The sequence below is a fragment of the Mustela nivalis genome (genome assembly GCF_964662115.1).
Source record: "Mustela nivalis genome assembly, chromosome: 14".
Taxonomy (NCBI): domain Eukaryota; kingdom Metazoa; phylum Chordata; class Mammalia; order Carnivora; family Mustelidae; genus Mustela; species Mustela nivalis.
Window position 1 is genome coordinate 39472464 of NC_139033.1, and position 27040 is coordinate 39499503.

A 27040-nucleotide genomic window follows, 5' to 3' on the forward strand; every position below is an offset into this window, starting at 1 on the left:
AATGTTAACATTCTTTATCAAATAAGCTGTAGATGTATCGATTTACAAGTGTGACTAAACTTTGGATTATTTATCATTCTGATAACTAGCAAACCTGTTACAGAATCACAAAATGTAACTCCAAGTCAGAAACTGAATGGTCTATCAGTGATGTTTTAAATATCTCATCCAAAGATTTAGAGAGCTCATAAAACATCAAGAAGCGGGGGAAAGGCCAATATACATTATTAAGAATCTCAATTAATGGGGCGCTTGGGTGGCTCAGTGGGTTACAGCCTCTGCCTTTGGCTCAGGTCATGATCCCAGGGTCCTGGGATTGAGTCGGGCTCTCTGCTCAGCAGGAGCCTGCTTCCCATCCTCTCTCTGCCCGCCTCTCTGCCTACTTGTGATCTCTGTCAAATAAATAAATAAAATCTTGAAAAAAAAAAAAGAATCTCAATTAATGTATTTACTAGAGTGTCATTACTTCTAAGCACCTATAATGACAATAACAGCTAGTAAGAATTAACAATGAGTATTCACTTTGGTCCAATTTTTTTAAAGATTTTATTTATTCATTTGAGAAAGAGTAAGAGAGAGAGCATGAGTGTCGGGAGAGAGACAGAGGGAGAGGGAAAAGCAGACTCCCCTAAGCAGGGAGCCTAACATGGGGCTCAATCCCAGTACCCTGAGATCATAAGTTGAGCTGAAGGCAGATGCTTAACTTACTGAGCCACCCAGATTCCCCCACTGTGGTCCAATTTTAAGAAATTTTAAATAATTGACTTTGTCTAGAAGTTATAATATGTTTTTCTTGAAAATATTTTTTATATAATGTAGTAAATAAAACATTCCCCTATTGATCATATATATAATTGACTAAGTAAGGTTTTTTTTGCACATAACTAGGTTTACAATTCTTTTTTTTTTTTTGCATGCCTTGAACATGATACTGATATTTAATTTTTTAAATTAAAATATGTATCACACTAACTAATGTCATTCCTATACTATGATCTTTGAACCGGTGATTCTCAAACCTGCCCCGACGTCACAAACACCTGTTAAGTTTTTTAAGTAATAGATTACTAGTTGCAGTCTAATGATCCTGATTAAGATCAGCAATTATAATTGGGGTATCAGCAATTATAATGTAAACCTGCTACAATTATTAAGAATTCAATAGTAACAGGGTGTAAATTAATGAATTTACTACTTATTTGCATTGTTACAATTTCTTCTGTATCTTCCAAACTTTAGTACATAGTTGGGACTTAAGATACGTATTTGATTACAAATAAATTTTTGCAAAAAAAAATTTTTAATAGAGATTCAAATGTACTTTCACTAATATTAATGCAAAAAAATTTTTTGCATTAAATAATTTTTGTAAAAGATTTTTGCAAAAAAAAAATTTTTAATAGAGATTCAAATGCACTTTCACTAAGATTAATGCAAACTAAATATGGTTGCTTACAGGGTAATTATAATCTAAAGAGAAACTGCAGAAACATAAACTTCACCATAACAAAAATTTCTAAATTCTAACATTTTCTCTACATGTTTGTTTAAATCTTCACATATAAAATTTATGCATGTAATTTGTGTATTAAAAATGCTATGTTCTGAATGGAAACCAATATATATTAAAATCTAAATGACTAATTTTACTCTGAAGTTTTATATAAAATTTCTTAAAAGATTTTCTCAATAAATTGGGTTACCTTGTCCATAGAAATTATATTATTTTGAAATATAGAAACAAAAGCAGATCTGTATGGCATAAATGTTCAGATCTTTAAAAATAAAATCAGTATTAAGACTTCTGAAACTCCATGCTTGCTTTGGCAGCACATGTACTAAAATTGGAATGATACAGAGAAGATTAGCATGGCCCTATACAAGGAGGACATGCAAATTCGTGAAATGTTCCATATTAAAAAAAAAAAAAGACTTTTGGAACTCTTAAAGTATTGATTTAGTGAAAGTTCAGATAATTATTCCATTGCACACTAAGTTATTGTTATTCAACAGGCACCAGGGTAGCTGCCACAAGTATAATGGAGTGATGGCGGTAGGTATAGATTCAGCAGATATTGGAGAAGAGGCAGCTACTATTTGGGAGAAAAGCCAGTGAGGAGAATGGTTGTAGGCTGTTGTAGTGATCATAACGAAAGCATAACTTGTCACAGAAGAGAACATTTTGACAAATGATGGTAACTCTAGTAAAGTGAAAATGGTGGCATTTGTACTTTAGGTGACTAGTGAAGATTACAGATGGTTGAAGGAGAGCAATGAACACTGTTAGTCTAAACTAAGTGGCAGTTACAGTAGTTGTAGGGGAAGTAGAAGGATGGTAGTTGTAGATTCAGCTGAAGTAAGTCATGCTGTGGGTTCAGTCAAAGAGACGGTAGATGTAGTAACTGTTTTGGTTGTCCACTAAGATTAAGCTATAATGGCATTTGTTGTTACTGAAGTTGCAACAGTTGTAGATTTTGTTAAAGTGGCATCAGCTGGGGTTTCACTTGAAGTGGTGGTTGTAGCTTTTGTGATTATATGTTCAGTTGAAGTGATAGTGGTAGCTGTTGTACCTGTGGGTTTCCTTTAAGGGGTGATTGATGTTGTGTTTGTAAGTCTGGTTGTAGTGGTGGTGATGGTTGTCAGTCGTGTTGAGGTGTTGGTGACACCTGTTGAGGCTGTAGATCCTGTTGCTGTGGTGGTGGCACCTGTTGAGGCTGTAGATCCTGTTGTAGCAACGGTGGCACCTGCCGAGGTTGTAGATTCTGCTGTAGTGACTGTGAGGTCTGTCAAGATTGTAGGTCCTGTTGTAGTGGTGGTGGGGGCTGTGGAGGTTGTAGGTTCAGTGGACATTGCAGTGGTTGGAGATTCCGTGGAAGTGGTTATAGTTGTAGGTTCAGTTGAAGTGGTGGTCACTGCAGGTTTGGTAGTAGTAGATGTCATTGTGGGAATGTCATTGTTGGAGGGTAGCTGGCTAGTAATGGGAGAATTGTCACTTCCTCTATTGTTCACCAGACATATTATGAGTACTCCAATTGCTGTTGTTATCACAGAGGCTAAGAGACAGGCCAAAAAGACTTCCCACAGAGACCAGTTATTACAGCAATTTCTTTTTACCTAAGAAGAGTGTAAATGGCAATATCAGTAATGAAAAACAAAAATGCTTCTGACTTTTCATTTCTTTTGTGTTCTTTATACCTTAGTGCATTAACATGGTTAGAATCCTCTATATCGCTGAAGAAATTTAAGCTTAAAGTCCAAGTCTTTATCCAGGTAAAAGTAATTGCATCCTTTCTCTAACATTAGAATAAATCAATATGTATCAATATCTCATCTTCTTTTATTCCAGTTTCCAGTGATGCAAGGAGAGAGTGTTATCTTTTCGCATAAGCAGAACAGCACTCCAATGGTGAATTCTCTGTCATATACCCAGTCCTTCACTGGATATTGTCATTACCCCAAACTGTTCCACTTCCAAACTCAGTCTCTCAAGAATCCCATGCTCTCACCATCATCTCTTCTCCTTCCAACTTATTTATTCAATTATTCCTATAGCAACCTTTCTTCCATCTTATTAAAATCATTGGTCAGGGCACATGGTTGGCTCAGCTGGTTAAACGTCTGACTCTTGGTTTAGCTCAAAGTCCTAGGATCGAGCCCCACATTGGGCTGCACACTCACCAAGGAGTCCGCTTGAGGATTTTCTTCCTCTCTCTCCCTCTCTCTCTGCCCCTCCCTCTGCTCACATTCATTGTCTCTCTTTCTCTCTCTAAAATAAATAAATACAATCTTTAATAATAATTCAAAATTATTGGCCCAGCAGATCTCGTTTCACTCACATACCTCCTTATCCACCTTTTGTTCCATAGTCCATTATTTCAATAACACTAATTCCCTAAAATCTCTTGCACTTCCCTCATCATTCCTCCATCTGGCAAATAAATGATTGTTTTCTCTGGACTTGGCTTGAGCAGCCACACTGTCAGGGAAAGCCAAGTACCTGGACAAATCAGAGTCAAAATAAATGTATGATTACCATTCTTGAATAGATTTTCTGTATTGGTTCCATCATCCTATTACATTTATCTAAGATACTCTCTCGTATCGTAAATCTTTCTCAATCTCTCTCTCTTCAAACTTGTAACCTCCACTCACCAACCCTTGCACACAAATCGACCCCCTCATTCCCATTAAATGACTTCACCTCTTTTCTACTTCATTGAAACCATCAAATGGAAAGTCTCTGAAAGCCCCACTAGGTACCAAATCTGCAAATCTAAGTATGCCTGGGCCCCACCTCTCTTCCCTCCCTGATTGACACAGAGGAGCTGTCCCATCCTCCTGCCTAAAGCAGATCTACCAATCCGTCCTTGGATCCCGCCCCTCCCCATCCTCTGCCCACCCTCAGCCCTCCATCTCCACTCTTATCAGCAACATTTTTTTTTTTCATTCTTCCTCTGGGACTAAATACTTCACCACGTTCCTATTAAATGACTTCTACCTTTTAACATTTATATACAGTCAAATCTTTTCCATCTCAAACAAAAAATTTCCTTTGATTCCAAATTCCTCTCTAGCTTCTTCCACTTCTCTTTCTCTGGAAAATGAAATTTCTTGAGACTCATCTAAATGAAACATCTCCATTGCATACCTTTCAACCCAATCTTCTCTGGCTTCTGCCTCTGCCATGCCACTGAAATACCTCTTACTAAAGTCACCGATGACATTCATTCACTCAGATCTAACTGACATATTTTAACCTGCACCATACACAAGCCCTCAGTAACATCTGCCTCTGAAGACCATCCTTCCTGTCTTGAATAGTCTCCTCCTTTGGCTTCTATGATATTCCATTCTCATTGGTTTCCTCCTAACCTCCCCCCACCACCAGAATCTTCCCAGTTTCTTTTATAGGCTCAATATCCATGCTCAGCTTTTATTGTTCACATTCCCAGGTCCTTGTCTCTTTTACTCTAGGTTTAGGGTCAGCAAAAGGGCCAGATATTGCATAGTTTCATCTTTGTGAGCCATACAATTTTGGTCACAATTACTGCAACCTGTCAATGGAGTCTTAAAGCAGCCATAGACATTAACCAAATGAGTGGAGCTCAGGCATTGGTAGTTCTTAAAAAAATCTAAAATGCAGCTGGGGTTAAAAAGTAGCAGACTAGATGTTATTTAAGACTTCTCAATACTAGGATTACATAAATTAGTTTGCCTCTGCCAATAAGAAGGAACATGTTCTAACTCCATCTTACTGAGTTCATCCATTCTTGTACATTGTCTCAGCAACAGTATGAACAGTTTATATTTTTATCCAGAATCAAGAAACATGGTTCAGACTCTCTACGGCAAGATTAAGCAACAGAGGGTAGGAATTCCAGACTCAGGGAAACCCAAACAAACTTTCAAGTAGAATAAGTAATTTATAGTCAAGGTAAAATTTCTATAATAGGACTGAAGTCCTGAGGTAAAGTTAATTCAGCCAATGGATAAGGTCAGGAACCAAAGAGAGCTGGATCTAGTCTCCAAAGCTAGGGGAAGGTATCTGGAGAACAGAGTCAGGTTTCTATGTTAAGGCCAAGTGCGTCAGAGGTCAGATTAAAGAAACTTATAGAATGTGCAACATACAGATCTGGAGGCTAGAATAGCAGAAGAAAATAAGGAGATCACCAACTGAGTAAGACCCTTGAAACTCTGAATATGACACAGTCTCCCATCACACTCTAGTTTGTGTATAAACCCGACATTGCCAGCATATATGCTCCTCTGCCTCACCCCACCTACATTTATACTTCACATTTATGCTCTTTTGTCATATATTTTCTCTCTGTGCAAATATCTGAGTTCCCAACTAGAACATTAGCTCTTAGAAAACAGGAATTATCGAATATTATTATTCTTATAAATTGCCTCACAGTGACTTATAATGATATTGAGAATACAGCAGATGCTTAACATGAATGCAGGTGAATTAAATGATCAAATATATTTCCTGAGAAAGAATAGAACAAATATGTCCCTGTATAGAACACATTCCAACCTGGGTAGAAGCTGCTATATCAAACAATACCTGTGCATTGGATAATTCTATGTGTGGGCATCGTGAGTGTACAAGGACTCCTGGGCTCACATACAGTCCAGTTAAGTTGGAAGAGACATGACTGGTTGTGTCATTTGAAGGTCGGTGCCAGCATGCAGAGCTGTGAACCTCTTGGTCATCTGAACACGTGATTGGCTAGAGAAATAAAGCACAAGTGAATAGGAAGCCATGGTGTTGCATTTCTAAAGTAAATTCTTCTATCAAACATAATCAAGAGTATCACTTTTACAAGGGATAAAGCATAACAAAACTTTTAAAAGGAATGTTTTCTTCTTATATTCTGAAAATCAAAAAAATCTAGATAGATTATTACATGTTGCATAATAAAAATGTTACCAATGTTCCAGATCAGGAATGTATGTCATTCCGTCTTCTCTACAATATTATTTGCATTATTAAATGCCCTCACGTTGCAAGCTGCTGTAGGTGAAGCATGTATTAGGAAGTCTCTATTCCTATAAGGATAGAGCCAAATTCTTGCAGTTTATCAGGTACAACCTGTTTAGGTCATTTGGGAAATGAAAATATTAGAGCCAAAAGAGGTGAGGTTATTATTATTATTATTATTATTATCATCATCACCGTCATCCCATAATGACATAATAGCAAGCATTGGAGCTCAAACCTTCCAGTCTTAAGTCCAGTGTACTTTCCACTCCACTCTATTGCATACAGTATGTTATTATACCAAACTATGGCAAGATATTAATATAGTGTATACTAATCTACACTATACTAATGAGAAATTCTCAAACAGAAAGACTCCTTCCATCTATGCAATGGAACCTGTATGCCCATGACAAAGAGACAGAAGACAAATTATTTGTCAGTTTGTGATATGTTTATGCTGACTTCCTCTTGGACATATAATCATGTAAATGCAGTTCTCAACAACAACAAAAAGGTCTCTACTCTTAGGAAGTTTATATGCTAATATAACAGGGAGGCATAACAATTGCAAAATATTGTTGAGAAAGGGGGCAATAAGGATTAAAAATGGGTTGAGCTCAGTAGGAAAGATTTGGGGGAAGAGGTGTTTTAGAAAGGGAAAGAACAAGGTGAAACAACAATGGGAGAGGATTAAGCTCAGGAATGATGGAACTGGGCCAAGATTTTTTATACCTCAAAAACTACATGGGACTGTTGGGGGATCTTCGTCTCATAGAATCATGTTTCTTTCTGTTGTGAGTCAAGGGCATCTCTGCCTCTCCTTGTTCATCTTCCAAAGGCAAAACCTAAAACTACACATTGTAGATTTGCTATGAGGGTTAGTGAGTAGATACTGGAAGAGGGTTAGAGCAATGTCTGTATGTACTCTGTAAGTGTTGGCTGTCAGTGGTAGTAGTGGTAGTTGTAGCAGCAGCATTTTTATTCCTCCTGTTGCTACAACTAGTTGTCTTGGGTCATGTTGATTTATAACCCATTACTAAATAGCTATAAAAATTGCTGGTCCATCAACTCATGAGTTCCATAAAACTGTCAGATTAGAATTGTATTTTATGCACTTACTGGTCCATTGAGAACAACCGTGAACAACACAAAAAATAAATATGATTGCTATTAATTGTAGATAAGATGGAACACTCTGGCAGTAGAGATTGCAAAGTTATATTTTTCTGTTATATCAAAGAAATAAAGAAAACAACTATACGTTTTATTGAATAAAACTGAACAAACTCCATGTTATTCAATAGATAAATTTGAGCAATGTTGGACTTACCTTTAGTAACAACCTTGCTTATTTTGCTAAGTACCAATGCCTTAGTTATTATCAAGTTTGCCTGTAGTTGATAAACTGAAATAAATAAATAAATATATATATATATATATATATATATATATATATATTTTAAATATGGAATGCTTCACAAATTTGCATGTCATCTTGCACAGAGACCATGCTAATCTTCTCTGTATCGTTCTAATTTTAGTATATGTGCTGCCAAAGTGAGCACAAACTTAAATATTTTAATGAACTTTGTAAACAAAGTAAAATTCACTCACCAGTCCAGTTTTCCAGAATTTTCTGGCCCTGATGGAATCAGTCCTTTCAAAGAAGAAAAATGATGGGTGGTGTTTATACTAGGGTGGAGAACCTATGATCTAGGCTCAGCTCTGCAGTAATATTGCAACCCAAGTAATAATTTTTACTGTGTTATGTTGCTCTGGCTCTTAGTAGAGGTGGAGTCTCTACATAAAATTGGAACAGTTAAAGAGCTGCAAATGTTTAATCAGATAACCAGCCTTAGCTAAATGGCCACAGGCAACTGAAGTGAATTAGCTATAGTTACCAAAAAGAGTTCTTTGGGTTTTCCTCCTGACTTCATAAGGACTAACTTCAGATCTCATACATCCCAACAGAAAAACCAAACACCAAAATTTATTTTGTTTTTGCCTATAATCTTCAAATAATTCTTAAACTTCATTACTGAATTTGGTCTTAAGGGAAAAATACTTTTATAACTGTACTTTAAATATCCATAATACAGTGAAATAGTCACCTATCTAGATATATGCTATAAAAACAACTCAAAATAATATTTGTAAACATCTTCAAGCCTGTTTTTATCCAGAGAAGCTATGCAGATGATGACTACCTGGTGAAAGGGATTCTTTTTTCCCATCTGAGTACTCAGGCATCCTGAAGATCCAATCATAGAGTGTCAAACTCTGAGTGACAAGGAGAACAGCTTCAGGAGAGTCCTCTGTAAGATGACTCAAGGGACAAGCCCCTTTTCTTTTGGTACACCAGAAATTCTCCAGGGGAGTCTTTTGTTCACCTAACACTTACAGAGCCAAGACTTTCTTCTTTGGCTTATCTTGTAGGCAATTAATACAGGCTAATTGCCATAGCTCCAAATTGCAAAGCAAAAATATTTCATTCATTCTTCAGGCAGTGAATTTTAACTTACTATTTTAATTTGTAGCACACTTCCATCCTTCATTCTCATACCAAAGGTTACTTGTTCAGATATGAAAAGCACTTACAGCTATACAGTGAAGGCTTGATTCTTGATGTAAAACATTGGAAGACAGATAATATAACCATATTTTTATACAAAGTGAGGATTTTTAGAGGATTTCTTTCTTAGGCCTAATGACAAGATCCAAGATTAATATCTGGATTTTCAGCATATTTAGATATCTAAGTTCTAACAGGTTTAGTCTATAAAAGCGAAGATTCAAATTGTAAAAATATTACTTCAAAACCAAACCAAAGATATCACTGGAGCTTCAGGTTTCCACGATGGTGAATGCAGAAAGTTAGATGGCTTTATTTGTGTATCACATGGTAATGGAAACATTGGCAATGCTTTAAATTAGCAAATATACAAAACAATTTCTAAAGTAAAATACAGAAGAATATAACATGAAAAGTTGAAACAGAAGAATTTCATACATGGCTACTCTTCATTTTAGAGAATAATGCAAAATTATGACATTGACCATGTAGTAGTAAAGAGATTCATTGATTCTCAAGACTGAAAATCAGATGACAATATAGGCAAAGTATTAAAATAGGGCAGCAATACTCACAGACTGGTTTTCAGAGCGTTCAACATTTACTACATATTTTCCATGCTTCCTGTCCATTCTTGTGCTTCCACCACAGGCTTAACTCCAAGGATATTTCTCAATTCCTGTGCAGCCCTTTATATCTGCGACCTGAGAAATAATTTAAATGACTAGTGGAAAATCAACTCTGATGCATCAATGCAGGTGAGGATTAAACTAAGTAATAAGTAGTTATGCATTAAAGTGGAATCTACTTTACAGAAGGAAATGAAGTGTTAATCACAGAAAACCAATACAGCCTTTGAGTGCTACTGTGATTACTCCCTCAACGACACTCATGAAAGAAAGGAACTTTGAAAATCTTACATAATCAAATTTTTTTCTTCCCTTTGGCCCCGTCTTTCAGACACATGTCTTCTATTTTAGGACCAACCAAAGAAAAAAAAATGTGAGTTGGAAGTTTCCCATTGTTTTCTCTTTACCCACGCATGAATGCTTTCTTGCCTTTGTGGGCACCATCTCTTAGTCACCCATGACCTTAGGATGGCTTCACCTTTTCAGTCTCAAGGCTGGTATCTGGAAGTCTACTTGGGCAGTTACTCAGGAATTAACATGCATTTTAAAATTATTAAAATCTGCTTCCTAGCCTAGGCAATGATGCCAAAGGAATGAAAGAATGTTGAAAATCTTGAGGAAGAGTTTTGTTGTCATTTTGTCAAGAAATCTAGTTTGTCTCAAATTGAAAAAGGATGAACTTTTATTGATTTATTCACTCAACAGTTGAGAGTACTGAGTTTCTAAAGTGTGCCAGGGACTTTTCCTAGTACAAAAAGTTGAGTAGCAAACAAAACAGACCACACCAGTGTGTATTCTGTATCTGACACTTTTAGATTCTGGATTCTTTGATCCTTTGAAATTTATCTTATAAACGTACTCAACACCTTCACCTTAAGTAGCTTTACAGGATCTGACATGACGTAGCATCAAACTTTAGGACATAGAGATCATAGAAAAACAACCAAAGCTTTGAAAAGCTGGGAAGGGAATTGTTCTAAGGAGGAGTAAAAACATAATGACTACTCTTACTCCTGTTGAAACAAAACCAAGGATGCCTATGTATGGCCATGGACTACAAAGGATATACATGGGTCAAAGATGTTAATAATACTAAACATGACCTTCTAGTGAACTGATTTCTTTGAAAATCAGAATGATAAAATTACCAAACAAGGGGTATAAACTTGACTGTATTTGCTTCAAAATATCACTATACTTCTATTCTTAGGAGACACTTACTTTAATTTGGTACTAGTGCAACATAGCTGGGGTGTAGGAAGAACTCCATTATTTTGGACAGCATCTGCACATTATAGCAATGGCACAGAGAGTGAAAGTTTACTCTATCCCTTGATCTCATGCTCACAATCTTTAATCCATCTACGAGTAGCAGCAAGGCTCAGTTCCAAACTTTGGAAGAAAAACATAGAAAATATTAAATTTATTTAAAATAGCCACAAAATTAAACAACACATTGTCCCAAAGCTAAATTTACCATGTAAATATTAGAGTTTTGCTTATTTTGTGGAAAACAATTCTTCAGCGTGGATTATTAACAATTCTCATGAATGCCTCCATCCAAAGGTCAACAGAAGAAAACAAAACACATCTGGATTGTTATAAAGAAAGAAAGCATGGGTATCTCTCATTCTGTCAAAATCTCCTATAAAAAGTCTTCATTCACAGGATTTATAGCCAAAAAGAAACCTGAAATTCTCACTGACTGACAGTAGTTGAGGGAATTGTTTGATAGCTGACCAATCTTTAGGGGAAAGTTCTATTCCTCATTCATCTAATAGGTGAATTGCATTGTTATCTGAGAGTCTAAGTCAAAAGTATTTTTTTTAAATCATGTTACTCAAACAAAACAAATCTTTCTTGCCTGAAATTTCACTATGCTTTGATTATTACTTCTTTGGCCAGTTTATAATACAAGATCCAATATGTTGGATATTTTAGGGAAAGGAATTATTACATTTTGTTTTTCATTCTGTTGTTGGCATTTAAAATAAGCAATCAGGCAGGATTTCAAGCCTAAGTAAAATACAGATATACAACCCAAATAATTCAAAAGTATGAAAGATCATTGTGAAAAAAAAGGGACAAAAATATATTTCCAAAGTGCCCTATCATATTTATTATCAAAGCAATCAGAAGCAATCATTTAAAGTTAAAAATGAACACTGAAAATTTAAGCAAATGTGTTTTATATATGGTGATCATAATACTATCAGGGTGTTCTTTATTACAGTTATCAAAGCTGACTCAATCTCCATAGCAAGTGTTCCTTCCCTGAATCAAAAGTAGTTAAAAAGTATTTCAGTAAAACAATGGCGTTAGAATAATTAGCCTTACTTAAAAATAGAAACTTCAGGAGAAAACCATGCTTTAATGTATGCCACTGAATTTCTTAATTATAGATTTGAAGTGTACTTACAAATTTTAAATATGTTTATACTGACAAACATGGTCTTTCATTAACTTATTCCCAACTGTTTATTGAGCACCTAACACATGTCTCAAACCTGGGGATCCAGACAGTATTGATTCAGACAGAGAAGACCCTTATTGACCCCCTACCCTTCGTTTATTGAATGTTTGGCTTTGAACTTTCAATTTTATTTAAATTGTAATAGCTTTGCTTAAACAAAGAATGTTCTTTTTTATTTATTTCAAGATATGTGTGTTTTGTATGATGGGAAATTATTTCCATCACAGTAAATACATCGGCTTCTACAGAATAAACAGAAACTGCATAATGCATCTCTGTTTGACCATAGGGACTGGAAATTTATGGCTTTTGCAAGGTCTGGAATTCCATTTGATGGTGACCTTCATGGTTCAGAAGTTCTCTTTTTTTTTTTTTTTTTAAGATTTTATGTATTTATTTGACAGAGAGAAAGAGATCACAACTAGGCAGAGAGGCAGGCAGAGAGAGAGGGGGAAGCAGGCTCCCTGCTGAGCAGAGAGCCTGATGCAGGGCTCGATCCCAAGACCCTGGGATCATGACCCGAGCCGAAGGCAGAGGCCCAATTCAATGAGCCACCCAGGCGCCCCTGGAAGTTCTCTTCTTTTACCAAGCCAAAATTTTTCTTGTTCCTTCAATGGCCTTAAACTCTGGTCCTGCTATGTCTGGAGACACCCAAAATTAAATCATTCTTTCTTCAAAATATGGGTCTGCAATCCTTAATTCACAATTCCAAAATTGAAAAGCCTTTGAAAACATTATTTTGAATATTTGGCATTAATTTGTTTGGCAGCAAAAGTTAATCAAAACTAACTATTTTTAGCCTTTAATAAATTTGGCATAATAAGTCACAAGTTTAATTACAAAAATATCAATATCTATTGCAGGTTTTCTATCACGGTCCTGATGGGGGTATTGTATAATGTTTCATATTGCCTTTATAAGACTTTTAAAAATCTGAATTATAAAACACATCTCACCTCACCTAAGTGCTTCTTATGAGGGACTATATATGTGGCTTGTAGAAATTTTATAATTTTTTAAAAATTTTGTTTATTTATTTGACAGACAGAGATCACAAGGAGGCAGAGAGGCAGGCAGAGAGAGAGGAGGAAGCAGACTTCCTGCTGAGCAGGGAGCCCGATGCAGGGCTCGATCCCAGGACCCTGGGATCATGACCTGAGCCGAAGGCAGAGGCTTTAACTGACTGAGCCACCCAGGTGCCCCTAAATTTTATAATTTTTTAAAGATAACAAATATATCCTTTCTTATTCTTATTGCTCTGAAATACTAATTTATAAAGTCTTCAGTTGGTAAACTGACTCTTATAACTGGCTTTTTTTAAATGGAGAGAAGACTAAAAGAATGAAAAAAAGAATTTAAAAGTATCAATTTTTGCTGGACTGCAGCAAACAATGGTATCTTGGACAGCCCCTGACATAAGATTTTATTAATATATTATTATTAATGTTACAGGGATATTTATGCCTATTCCAATAGGTATACCACACTGCTCATAGCCAATCCTTATAACACCTACAAGAATTAAGTATTATTATTCTCACTTTCCTGATGAGACACATATGCTTTAAGTGAACTTTTATAAATCCAAGTTAAGATTAGAGGGTATAGGGGAGCCTGGATGGCTCATTCAGTTAAGCAACAGGCTCTTGATTTCAGCTCAGGTCATGATCTTAGGGTCATGAGATCAAGCCCCTACATGGGGCTTCATGCTGAGTGTGGAGCCTACTTAAGATTCTCTCTCCCTCTCCTTCTGCACCACCCTCTCCCCCCATCCTGCTCTGCTCACAAGCATTCTCTCTTAAAAAAAAAAAAAAATTAGAGTGTGTGGACCTCAGAATCTCAGACTTCCCATTCTTCTGTTATCTATAGCCATTGTTGATTGCTTAATATATAACATACTGTGCCAAAAGAAGGTTGCAGAGAAAAGGTGAAAGAATATTTGAGGCTAAATTTATTGGGAAGATCATACAACTGTTGAACCTTTAGAGACTCTGGTGACATATGTCAAGATAATTAGGGAAATATGGATGTTTACTGTAAGCAAGGCCAGGGTGGTGCTATCATCTGGAATTAGACATGCCCAGAAGGATAGAGTTGCTGGAAATCAGGTTCCAAGTACCACTTGGTAATTCCCAGGGTGGAGACACAGCTCAATGTCCATGACCCTGCACATTCTAGCCAAACATCAGACAAATAGCCGGACTCAGGCATCTAAGAGATTCAAAGTGGGGAGTTTCTAGCATCTGTGCAGACATATGTCCAGCAGGGCCTTGGACCTAGTTGTTGAGGTTTACTAAAAGGTCTGCAGTCTGCAGGCATGGACATGAAAGAACAGCCTAGGGCTCCAGGCTTCATTAAGCAATTGCAAGAAATAGACCAGTTATTAGAGGGGGAACTCAGAATCATAATTTAAGAAAATCTCAGGTCTACCTAGTCAGGCAAGGAGAGAAATTGGGACTTGTAAGTTCTGGAATCATACCTTGTCAGAAATGGGGCCTATGTGTGGAGGCCAAGACAAACAAGGCTGTACCCATCTCGAGTCTAGCCCTGACTAAGTGCAGCCATCTTGGTGTTCCAGATTAATACAAAATATTTCTTGGGTTTTGACCTACTCAGGTTAGCACATTAAACAGTCCCTCTCTCCTTTAATGATTGATTTAAACCCCTGGACTCAGCTGCCTCTGTCTTTCATAACTCCCCTATACAATCCCCAACTGATCAATGTTGACCCGAGTATGTAGGGACAACTCTATGCCCCTTCTCAGCAGGAAGAAGTTACACAGAAGATGAGACCTTCCACCTTCAACAACCTTAAAGATTTAAGGGTCAAAATTGTTCAGGGGAAAATATGAAGGCCGAGAAAATCAAGGCCATCCCACCTCAGGTTTAGCCTTAGCGTAAGTACAGCCATCTTAGCTCTGGCAGCCATCTCAGACCCCTGTGTCCAACGGCTGAACTTTTCCCCACCCTGCTTTAGTAACCCCCACCCTATTTTGGTTCCAGGGAGCCCCACCCTGCTTTAGTTCCAGAGACCCCCACCCTGCTTTAGTAAGCCCCACCCTGCTTTGGTTCCAGAGACCCCCCCACCCTGCTTTGGTTGCAGGAATCCCACCCTGCTTTAGTAACAGGAACCCATAAATACCCTTGCCTTAACTAAGCTCGGGGTCCAAGTCCCTACTTAGCTGTGACGGGTATACTTGGGCCCAAGCTTAAGCTTGTCGAATAAACCCTCGTGTGATTGCATCGGTGCTTGGCTCCTTGGTGGTCTCTCGGACGCCAAAAACTCGGGCACAACATATGGAAGTTTGGGGTCAACCCTATACCTGGGATTAGAATAAGACCTAAGAGCTGAGCGATGGAACATCATAGTCCTACTCAGAGTACGGTGGACAGGGCAGAACCAGCAGGCCCACAGTTCCAAGGTGGGGCTTTGCTTATGTCATCAGCCTTACATGGTGTTGAATGGGTGATGAAGATGGGGACTCTATGGGACTGAGGAAGCTCTAGAACAAATATCTTTCCATGATATGACAGAAATAAAAATGTTTTATATTTCATTAGGGTCATCTCTCTGTCTTTATCCCCATGTTCCCTTTCTTCCTACCAGAGGTAACCACTCCTCTCAATTTGATGTTTATATTTCCTTTATATTTTTCTATGTTTTAACATATTCCAAAAAATATGTAATTTTTTGCATGTTTTAAAATGTATATGAAACCTATCATAGTGTGTTTTTTGACAATATGGGTTTTTCTGGCCCAGAGTACGTTTATAAAATTCAATGACACTGATACTCTATCCCATTCATTTTCACTGTTTTGTAGTATTTCATTGATTGAAGATAACACAATTATTATTCTGTTCTCCTAGAGATACAAATTGAGTTTGGTTCCATTATTATAAACAATGATGTTATGAATATTCTAGTATATGTCTTCTTAGAAACATTTATAATAATTTTTCTAAAAAAATTTTTTTTCTAAAGGATGTGAAGGGGCATCCGAGTGGCTCAGTCAGTTAAGTGTCTGACTCTTGGTTTTAGCTCAGGTCAAAATCTCAGGGTCATGGGATGGAGCCCCACATCAGGCTCCACACTCAGCATGGTGTCTCCTTGAAATTCTTTCCCCTTCCTCTTCCTTCCTCCCACCCTCTCTCTTTCTTTCCCTCTCTCTCAAATAAAAAAATAAAATCTTTAAAAAAAATTTTTTTTCAAGATGTATAATGTAGAGTGAAATTCCTGGATCATCAGGTGTGTATTTTTTCAACTTCACCACATCTTCCCAAAACTGTTTCCAAATGGGTATGAATACCCACTCCCATAATAGCATTCTCATTTTTTCACAAGTGCTAACTCTTCATGTTGTCAAACTTCTAATTTTGCTAGCATGTGTACAACAAATATTCTACTGATTTAACTTTTTTTCACCCTACGTACATGAATGTTGGAGTTTATAGGTCTTCTTTGTTTTTGAGCTATACAATAGATGTTTATTATGGAAATTTTTGTTTTATTTACTTTGTTTTTTCCACTTTGTATGGACATCAGAAATAAATGTAGGGAGGTTCAGAACTAGGTGGTTGTTCTCATGCTACAGGAATTAGAAAGCCTCTGGTTTTTAGCCATACATTTTTTGAATTGTGATCACACTACACACACACAGTATATTCTTTCACATTTAACATTTTAGCATATGCATTTGCCCCAGTAATTTAAAGTATTTTAAAAAATAATACATTTAATGCCCAGTGTGATGTCATATGTGAACTAGTTGAGCTAACCTATTAGGTTCTTTTATGTCCTCAATTATGAGTAATATGGAAAGGTATTATAATCTATATTTCAAGCTATTTTCCGTGACCAATTCCTAGAAACTGGGATTACGCAGCCAAACAACATTGACAGAAGGACAGGAAACATGTGTGGGAGTGTATTCTGAGAGTGCTGGTCCAGAAAGAAAGGATCTTTACATGGGATTGAACTGAATGTAATGACACAGGTATACCTATTCAAGGTTCTAGATTTAATGTCCTAGCTTGAGGAGCCCGGAGTAGCCCTGATGGTTGCTCATTTGGTTGCATAAAACCAAGACAGGGGTGCGTTACATTTAATGGAGTCAAAATGACACAATTTCTTTGATAGAATATTTAAAAAAATTTAAAACATAAAGGCTTGGGACTAGATATGTTGCACTGAATTTGCCATGTGAGTTTCTGATCTATCCTGTGATTGCTTCCCTCAGGAGGACCCAGACAAAAAGCCCTCCATCATGTAGTAAAAAGATCCTATCAGGAAGGGCAGAACCACTGCCCTCCTTGGAAAGCTCTGGGAGCAGAGCCTTCTGCAGGCTGGGGAAATGCATAGAAGATAACATTCTGAAGTCAAAGGCAAGTTGCTTTATTTTTCATGTCCACTAACTTAATGGTATATTGCTTGGTGGGCCTGTTTTATTTTGGAGGCACCATATATGACTTCTTTATGTGTTTCCTGACTCACTTTATCAACCCATTAGAATGCTTTGGCTGTTAGATATAATGGGTTTATCTGATCCACTAAGACATTGAAGCTGGGCCAGTGACACAGTGTATGCTTTCAAGAGAAGGCTCTGCAACTGTCCCAAATAGAGAATGGTTATCTGCAAAATAGGACATGGATTGTCCTAAAATACTGGATTCTCTAATTGAGCCTGCCAGAAGTCAGATGCCATATCTCAATTTTCCACAATTGCCCAGAGCTCTATGGCATCTTCTGAGTCTTAGGCATAAATGCCTTGTCTACTTTTACTGAAGTACCCCTTCTTGAAGGTGTGTACCACCACACATGCCCAACTTCATGACTTGGTGGATCAGTTCATAACAGTCAGCTCAGGTCATACAGCTACTTGGAATCCCATGGTCAGACATTTAGACTATCAGGGCCTAGAAAAAATTGTGACACCTTACACAAATCACCGATCTACTGATGAGTTAAAGAAGTCAGACACAAAATTGCATGTACTGTGTGGTTCCATTCACATGAAGTTTAAAAATAGGCAAGTTGAATCTATGGTGACAGAATACCAATTGTTGTGACCCTTGGTGGGATACCGACTTACAGAAACCACAGGGAACTTGTATGATGTTACCGTTTGTTGTTCTACTCCAAGAATTTTAATTTAAATTTCACTTTAATTTTAATAGCACTTCAACTGACCTGACAATCACTTTAGGAAATACCCCTTCAGCTAAATCCACAACAACTTTAACTTCTACTGATCCTACTACTACATGGTTACCATTATTACCAACATTTCAATTCAACCCTCTACTAATAGTACTTCAAGTGAACATAATTCTTACCCTACTTCACCTAAAAGGCAACTATCACAATGTCTACTAACTCTACCACTATCATCATGTCAAATTAAGCTACATCTATTCCTTCAGCTGAGCCTACAATTTCTACAGCTACTTCTACTTCAACTAAACACACAGCCCACAACAAGTACTGGCACAACCACTGACTTTGCTTCCAGTGAATCTTCTACTGCAAATGCCACAACTCTCAAGGCAAAACACTACAATAACCTTCTCTACCAGCAACCCAATCTTTAATTACTACCTTGATTATGTTACATCTAACCATCCCCATAGTCACTCATATTCAAATTTGAATCTACAAATGCTATCACAAGTGTTTATTTGGTCAACAGAAATATTTCACTGGACCTTATAGTCATAAAACTTAAATAACAATAACAATAACTTAAATAACAATAACAAGTTGGCCCATTATCAATGCCACAACACCAAATCCATCTCATTTATCTTCTATATCTATCAGATCTCAATTTTATTGATGTTTTAGTGGAAGTTCTAGTTTTCAGTCCAGTACAAATTATGGTAGTTGTAGTTTCAAATAGAGCTATGCTTGTTTCAATTTCATTTAACCTGGTAATAGTGGTTATGACAGTACTTTGTTCAGTGGACACAACAGAAGAAGTACATTTGTGGTGATGCTGGTTATGCTTGTAAATTCCATTGGTAATGGTTATGGCTTCAGGTGAAAGTAATGGTTCCTCTGGAAGCTGTAGTTTCAACTGAAGCAGTAGTAGTTGTGGGTTCCATACAAGTGTCTCCTCAGTTGACATAGTGTTACTTGTGGGTTCAGCAGACATATGGCGATTGCTATTGGGGTTGTCATTTCTGCTAATGTACTAGTGGAGACTGGTAATAGGTAAGGTTGAAGTGTGGCTGGTGTTCTGTAGGTTCTATTGAAATGGTGGTGGTGGTGGTAGCTGTTATGATTGTACCTACAGTAGTAATTGAAGTGGTTGCAGACTGGCTGCAACCACAACAGCTGCACCAACAATAGCACTGCTGTGCACTACTCCACTGCAGTCAATCCTACTATTTCAACAGCCATCAATATCACACTCACAGAACAAAGAACCATAGCTAGCACTACATCAAGTTCATCTACTCCATCAGAACTAGCATCTCTACCTGTACCAGCAGGCTCTACAATTTCTACTGAACCTACAACTACAGTGGCCTCTTTCCCCACTATAGACTGAACTAATGACTGCAATAGCCACCAGTATGATAACTGAAACTGTATCTAGTTCCATAATAATTTACTCTATAATTCACTCTATAATCACAAGTAGGAACAATGACTTCACTTTTACCTAATAGTCCAAAAGCCTCCAACACTACCAGCACTACCCTCTGTTGGGACCTGCTGCCACAACATTAATCACTCCCCCTTCAACTGAACACATAGCCACATAAACAGAAATTGAATATACAGTCCTATTAGATTTCTTGATATGGAATATTGTCACTGCTAAAGAAAAGCTTCTTAAAACAATGTACCAAATCAATATTAAGGAGGTTGTTCTCATTTTTATTGTCAATAGACATTCTGCATGGATGCCTGGGTGGCACAATCAGTTAAGCATCTGCCTTTGGCTCAGGTCACAATCCCAGGGTCCTGGGATTAAGCCCCACATCAGGCTCCTTAGTTAGTAGGGAGCCTGCTTCTCCCTACTGCTCCCCCTACTTGTGTTCACTCTCTCTCTCTCTCTCTCTCTCTTTCAAATAAATAAATAAAATATTTTTTAAAAAATAAAATAAAAATATATAATCATCAATATTATTTGGAAAGTCTTCTAGTAATAAATATTGGGCTTAATCTCTAATCCTCTATTCTAGGAAAGGATTGGTCTTATGCTTTGCCTAACATTAGAAAAAGAAACTTCTCAGATGTACACCTCTCAAACTAAAAAATTTAAAAAGGAGTTGATGGAAATTTGTTAAACATTTACATCTACCCAAAGTGAAACCAGGACAAATGTAGGAGGCTGCCTATATCAGAGGACTACTAAAAGGTTGAATAAAATCCCCTCCTTTCTAATCCTGATAGTACCTGAAAGGTCCCACTAATAGGCTTCTTTGGAGCCTTCCGGTATTGACCCCGACATGTTCCCTGGCTAACATTTCAACTCGATTTACTATCTGGCAGCATGAAATTCGGGCCAGGACTGTCCTCGTTGGAGTCCAGCTCCTGTTGGCTGCTTCCATTACATTAACCTTTCTAAGTGTGTGTTTTCTTGTCTGTGGGATGCTGGTAATAAAGACACCTGACTTACAGGACAAGCATGGAGCTTTGTGCAAATCAAACAGTGCTGTAACTTCCAAAGCATCAACAAGTTAGGCAGTGGACACTGGGCCAGGCTCCCGAGTGAGTGAAGCCACTCCATTCAAACCCCTGAGCCTGTGCCATCAGCCTGGCTGCAGGGCTTTTGTCGCAGAGCTCTTCTGAGGCCAGAATCAAGTAATATGTGCCATGTGGTAAGAACACAGCTGGTCATGTAGTCAACGCTGTAGAAGGATCTGTGAGATGATGATAATGAAGACGACAGAGCAGCAAATATTGCTTATTAATGTTCCTGGATATGCAGCACAACAACAAAAAGAATGCAAGGTCTGGAGTCAAATTTGAGTTTAAATCTAAAAGCTCTGATATCAAAAGCAAGTTTCTTCCCTCCTCTGAGTCTTGAGGTTTGTTTTTTTTTGTTTTTTGTTTTTTGTTTTTTGTTTTTTTGCTTATTTATCTCTAAGGTGGTGAATAACATTTACCCCAGAAGTCTTCGGGGAAAGAATCAAAAAGAGGTTGAAATTTTATTTTTAAAAATTTTTTTTCTTTATCAGAAGCAGTGTGGTGTAGTGATTCAGAGTTTTGGATTCTAAAGATTCAGGGTTGACTTTTATATCTGATTCATAAATAGGCCAATACCTGGCCATTTCCTCAATGTCCTAAGCTCCTATTTCTTCACAAGAAAAAGTAAACCTTTATCCAAGGATAATTGTAAGGATGAAAGAAGACAATAGTGTATATAACATATTTGGTACAATTCCTGACACTTGCTCAATTTTAGAATCTGTGATGAGCTCACTGTCATTTGTTCTTATGACTGAGCTCAGGGCAATAGGAGAGAGGAGCACACGGCTGACACCTTGGAAAGGAATGGAGTGTGTTTCACTGCTAGAAAAAATGGGCTTCAATTTTGGGAAGGAAGCCCCAGGTTGGATGTCCAGGGTGGCAATTAAGAGAAACAGACACTAAGCACAAAGCCAGGGAATAAGGAGCACCAACAGTGACCAAATGTCACTTTGTCCCACAGGGTTGAGGCATTGGTGAAAATCAATGACTGCCCTCACCACTCAGAATAGTCATTATTTATGCTGGGGTCTGAATCAAACCAGGAGCAGGATGAGGGGCAGGCAGACTGGAACCTTGCAACGCAACTGAGCACACAGCCTAGTCCACCACTAACTTAACACTTGAACCCTTGCAAAAATGTGGCCCTTCCAGAACAGTATTTCCCCTATCTGTTAAACAATGAAAGACCAGATGGTAACTATATCTCCTTCTGTTCAGTGATAGACACATTGGCAAGCAAGAAGTCATATTAAGTAACTCCACCAGATCACGGTCATTCATTCTCCCTTTGCTCTCAGACCTAAAAGGTCTCTTATATTGTGCCAAGTGTTAAGCTCAGAGAGAGACAAACCAAGAAACAGATTCTTAACTCTAGAGAACAAACTGATGGCTACGGGGTAGAGAGGAGGGAATGCAATGGGTGAACTAGGTGATGGGGATTAAAGAGTGTACTTGTGGTGCACACTGGGTGATGTATAGAACTGTTGAATCACTATATTGTATATGTGAAATTAATATAGCACCATATGTTAACTACACTGGAATTAAGATTTTTAAAAATTATTTTATTTAAAAATTGAGCTAAACTGAGACCCTTCTTAATGAGTCTCTAAGCAGGGTGGTGGTACCAGGTGGGGTAAATGCTGGAGCCCAGAAAACCCAACTAAACAGCTGAACACCATCAATAATCAGTCAAGATCAGATTTCTCCCTGGAGGTAAGAGACATGACCATAAAGCCAGGTGAATAGGCAGTCAGAATCACAGATCTGAACTCAGTCACCAAGGAGAGAAGACAAAGCAGGGTGTGGGAGGACTGAAGACAGAAGGGCTAAAAGAAGGGCTATAGTCAGTCTTAGAGGTGGGAGGGAAGGACAGTGAGGCAGACCAAGACAGAGTAGCCCTGGAGCATTAAACACAACGCATTGTTTCCCACCTATGACTCTTTTGCAAAACAGGTCTTTCATTGCAGAACATTGACTCTTTTCACAGGTAACCCACATAAAACAAGGGTCCCCAAAATTGCTTTATCATCTTTGATGGTTATACTATTCTCTACCGGTGTACATTTTTATTCCCAAAGAACAGTGGCTCTTAGAAGGCAAGCCCTCACAAATCCTTCCTTGCTTACCCTTTCTGTGCACTCTACTGATAATAAATTGATTTTTTTTCCATTTTTTTTGGTGGTTATATGTAACCAAAGCATTACCTGTCCATGACAGACGTCTCCCTTTGGACATCATGAGCATCCAGGAGTCCCCAGGTGCTGGTGACATGTGTGCCAGCATCATCACTGATATCAACTGATGGTGGAAACTGATGAACTGCACTGTGAGTTTCCGGTCACCTAGACTTGAGAATGGCCACCGGAACTAAGCATTTGGAAAACAGGAAATTCACTAAGTTGAGCTTCCTAAGTAAAACTATCCCAACTAATATAACCTATTCATGTAAGTTATATTTTATTCCTCTGATCGAAATAGCTCTTGATGGAAAAAAAAAAAAAAAAAGAAAGAAAGTTGTCTTATTTCAGTATCATGAGATAGCGGAAGATCATTATTGACACAATGCCTCTTTAAGAACAAAAGTCAACAAGTCTATTCTTTCAAAGTAACAAAATAGAGTCAGAAATATATAATTAAAATACAACAGTACTAAAATACTTAACAGTAAGGGACAATTAAGGAGTAGGAAAGGTTTGGTACCAACCAAATTAATAGCAGTAAATGCAGTTAAGAGAACTATACTGTACAGTATTCACTTAAGTAGGGACATCGACTGCGCGAGGCTCAGCAGACTAGTTCATACACTACACAAAGCTGTCATACATCCAAGTCATAAAAATCGTCCAGTTAATAAAATAAATCCCATTCATCTTCAAAGTCTATCAGGCCTCTGTCCCCACTCGTTTTTTTGTTTGTTTTTCTTTTCTTTTCTATCAGGCCATTGTCCCCACTTGGTTTTTTGTTTGCTTTTCTTTTCTTTCCTTTTCTTTTTTAATGTGCTTGTTTTTGCATTTCTGGCCTACTACCCAAACCAAACCAATCCCTCAGGAATGTTCTCTTCTGAATATGGGGGGGGGGGGTGTAGAGGGGCCTGGTCTGAGTAGGCAGACAGTAAAACTTCCCAGGATGGTAAACAGGAAGTAGGTGGAGCCTGCCAGGCACCCAACTGGCTCTGAGATGTGTGAGGATGTATGAGCAGCTCCTGATAAAGAGGCAGTGTGAGGAAGGACTGGGATGCACTGAGCATGGGCAGGCTCAGAAAAACAGAATCAGGTTGGTGGTGCTGCAGCCCTGCCCACTCTTTCCAGAAGAAGCCTGCTCTTGGGATTTGGGGAAACTCTTAGGCGCCTAAGTGCCCCTCCTAAGAAGTCTGGCTCAAGACACCTAACAAGCACACTGCAGTCTTGACTGATTTTTAAAGAATCTTAAAATGTTTCGTTTCTTAAGTTGAGTGGTGGATACAGGGCATTGAATTCCTCTTCAATAAAATCTTTTGAATAGCTGAAATGTTTTCTATTTTATTTGTAGTGTTTTTTTGAGTAAGCTTAGAAAGAATAAGCTATTAGAAAGAATAAGATATTATTTTAAAGAGGAGTAGAGTTATTTATATCAGAATCTGGGGGAACATGTTGTTACCTCTAGAAACACCATAGAATAATCTAGGACTTTTTTCGTAACAGGATAGAAAATGTGCTATTTACATGTTCTCTAAGTCTTGTAATTCCTACATGGTTATTAAATTTGCTGACCAACAACGTTAAATGGGTCAATTATTGTGTGGGTAGGAAACTGGTCCATTGTAACTCAACCACCAAAATATAACTATTATTGTGATTAAATAAGGACAAGCATACCTTTGAGGTAAAGTATTGGAGGTGCACTTTTGAAGTTAACAATTGCAAAGGAATAAGTAAATTTCAGCAACATTCTGCTAATCACTCAGGAGCCCTGAGGAAATCTGGATTCAGCACTATAAATAGCTGTGCTTTTTTAAACATGTGTTGATAGGATACTTTAGTATTCAGTAATTTCTCAATTTGCCTGAGGTTGATGAACTTAAACATTTAACACACTCTAATCAAATCAAACCTCACTCATCAGGTCAGCTTCCTGAATCTTATTCTCATCTTAGAAACCCAGCCATTTCTAAAAAGGAAGACTGACAGGTAGTATCTTTATCAGGGATGAAAAACCAACAATTTCGGGGCCACTATGCTACATCACATGAATGGAGAATTTTGGGACAAATGCTGAACCCAGATCTTAACTCCTATCATTGCTGTTCTGGTTTGACACTAAACTTTAAATTTTGAATAGATGGAGATCTGAGAATAATGCTTAATCAGCTATTCAAAAGTAGTCACTAAGGTTATTCACTGCAATGGAAATATATTTATATATATTTATAAGTATAATATATATATAAATATATTTAATATATATTATTATATATTAAATATTATTATATAATTATACTTATTAAAAAATTATGGTGCTATAATTTAAGGTGTAATATTTTTCTGGGAGGAAAAAAAAACCTAGATTGCTTTTCAAATGTAACTTTCTAGTGATATTTTATTGCATTGGTTGAAATTGTACTAGGATGGGGTAGGTTTCTCCACCACTATGTCAAAATATCCACATAAAAGTAAAATTTCTAATCAGAGAACAATATGCATATATCCTACACCTTGTTTTTATGGGATTTGGAACATTTCTAACTGTTATTATCAAAACTTTGTTACTATCCAATGATGAACTAATGCCTCACTAAAAGCAACTACTTTTTGTTTTAATCTGAGTAATTCAGCATATTGAAGATTCAGTTCTGAGGAGTCAGATACACCTGAAGACCTTTCTTGGAGAGGTCATGTAAACTAGAATCAATGAATTTTTTTGAATATCTTGCTTTTGAGGCAAAAGTCGTTTCCTTGATATTTAATCATTCAACAAATATTTATCAAACAACATGATTTCCTTAGTCTATCTCATGGGTGGAAAAAAAATTCTCCAGGCACTTATAAATTATTCTTAAACTGTCTATTTCAAACTACATATCTGTATTTGTTCCTACTATCAAGACAAATGTAAAAACTAAACAATGGGTTAACTCTTGGGTATGAAAAACATATCTGCCAAAATGATGTCTATACGAGCCAAGGTTTCTTGGTATCTTTATTGGACTTTTAGAGTATATTTAAATTAATTTCTTATTTTCAATTATTAGAATTATTTGAGTTATAAATTTTTAGAATTAGCTTCAAAATCCATTAATTATAGACCAAAACCTAAATAACAGACTTAAAAAAATACTTTAAAAAATGCTGAAGCCACATTATACATGCTTATAACTGCATATTATTATTTTAATTATAGTTCCAGGAAAATATTAATATTTTAGATTAATAATACATATAATAAAATTTTAAACTATGTTTACATGTAGCACAAAAAATACAAGATTTCTGATTTATAGATATTGGTTGAAAAGACAATAAATTGCCTTTCTCTGACCAATTATTAATTGTCAGGGGTTTTTTGGTAAAGAATACATAAGCTTCTGTGATGTCATATGAAAAGCATTTGGGTTTTCTATTTAGACCAAATATAAAATTCATATAGACAAGATATCAAATGAAATAATCAATACTCACAGGCTGGTTTCTAAAGGGTTTCATGGTTACTATGTATTTTTCGCATTTCCTTTCCATTCTGGAGCTGCCCACATCATAGGTTTAAACCCAGGACTATTTCTCCTTTCGACCACTGCCGTTTACATCTGCAACCTTGAGTAATAGTTTAGTTGACTGAGAACAAATTGTGATGCATCTGTGCAAGTGTTGAATAAAATAAATATTAAATATAATACCTAGCAGAGGACTTAGAGTCCTTGAAGTAAAATACTTCTAACAATGTGAAACAAGAAAACCAATCCCACCTCTGAGAGGTATTGTTGCTTTTCTCTCCACAACCAACCCAGCAGAAGCAAACTATGATAATACACCATGCTTCCTCCTCTCCTCATTTGTCAGCAAACCTCAGAAACCCTTCCTCCAGAGTTCAAGGCTTATCTATGATAGAGTTCTTTTTTTTTTTTTTTTTGAAGAATTTATTTACTTATCTAAGAGAGAATGAGAGAGAGAGAGCATGAGAGGGGATAGGGTCAGAG

At 37.1% G+C, this 27040-nt stretch overlaps 1 protein-coding gene across 3 annotated transcripts; it reads right to left on the bottom strand.

Annotated features, from left to right (window-relative positions):
• Nucleotides 1-1419: 1419 nt before the first annotated feature.
• Nucleotides 1420-27040, bottom strand: LOC309848014 (dynactin-associated protein-like). Of its 3 annotated transcripts, XM_082698975.1 has the most exons (7): nt 26810-27040; nt 26526-26700; nt 23076-23238; nt 10913-10976; nt 9638-9766; nt 6071-6235; nt 1420-3114 (listed from the first exon to the last, which is right to left on the bottom strand). In XM_082698975.1, exons 5-7 carry the CDS (start codon nt 9692-9694, stop codon nt 2584-2586), a joined length of 753 nt encoding a protein of 250 aa, XP_082555101.1. In that variant the 5' UTR covers nt 9695-9766; nt 10913-10976; nt 23076-23238; nt 26526-26700; nt 26810-27040; the 3' UTR covers nt 1420-2583. The 3 variants fall into 3 exon arrangements, with proteins under 3 accessions (XP_082555101.1, XP_082555102.1, XP_082555100.1); XM_082698976.1 differs by lacking the exon at nt 10913-10976 and having other exon boundaries at nt 26526-26657; XM_082698974.1 differs by lacking the exon at nt 10913-10976.

Excerpts from the sequence above, each read along its gene's own strand:
- LOC309848014 (XM_082698976.1), bottom strand. The coding sequence starts at position 9,694 with ATGGACAGGAAGCATGGAAAATATGTAGTAAATGTTGAACGCTCTGAA. Across the intron at positions 6,236-9,637 it reads AACGCTCTGAAAACCAGTCT|CCAATCACGTGTTCAGATGA; the intron begins GTGAGTATTGCT and ends TTATTTCTCTAG. Across the intron at positions 3,115-6,070 it reads TAGAATTATCCAATGCACAG|GTAAAAAGAAATTGCTGTAA; the intron begins GTATTGTTTGAT and ends CACTCTTCTTAG.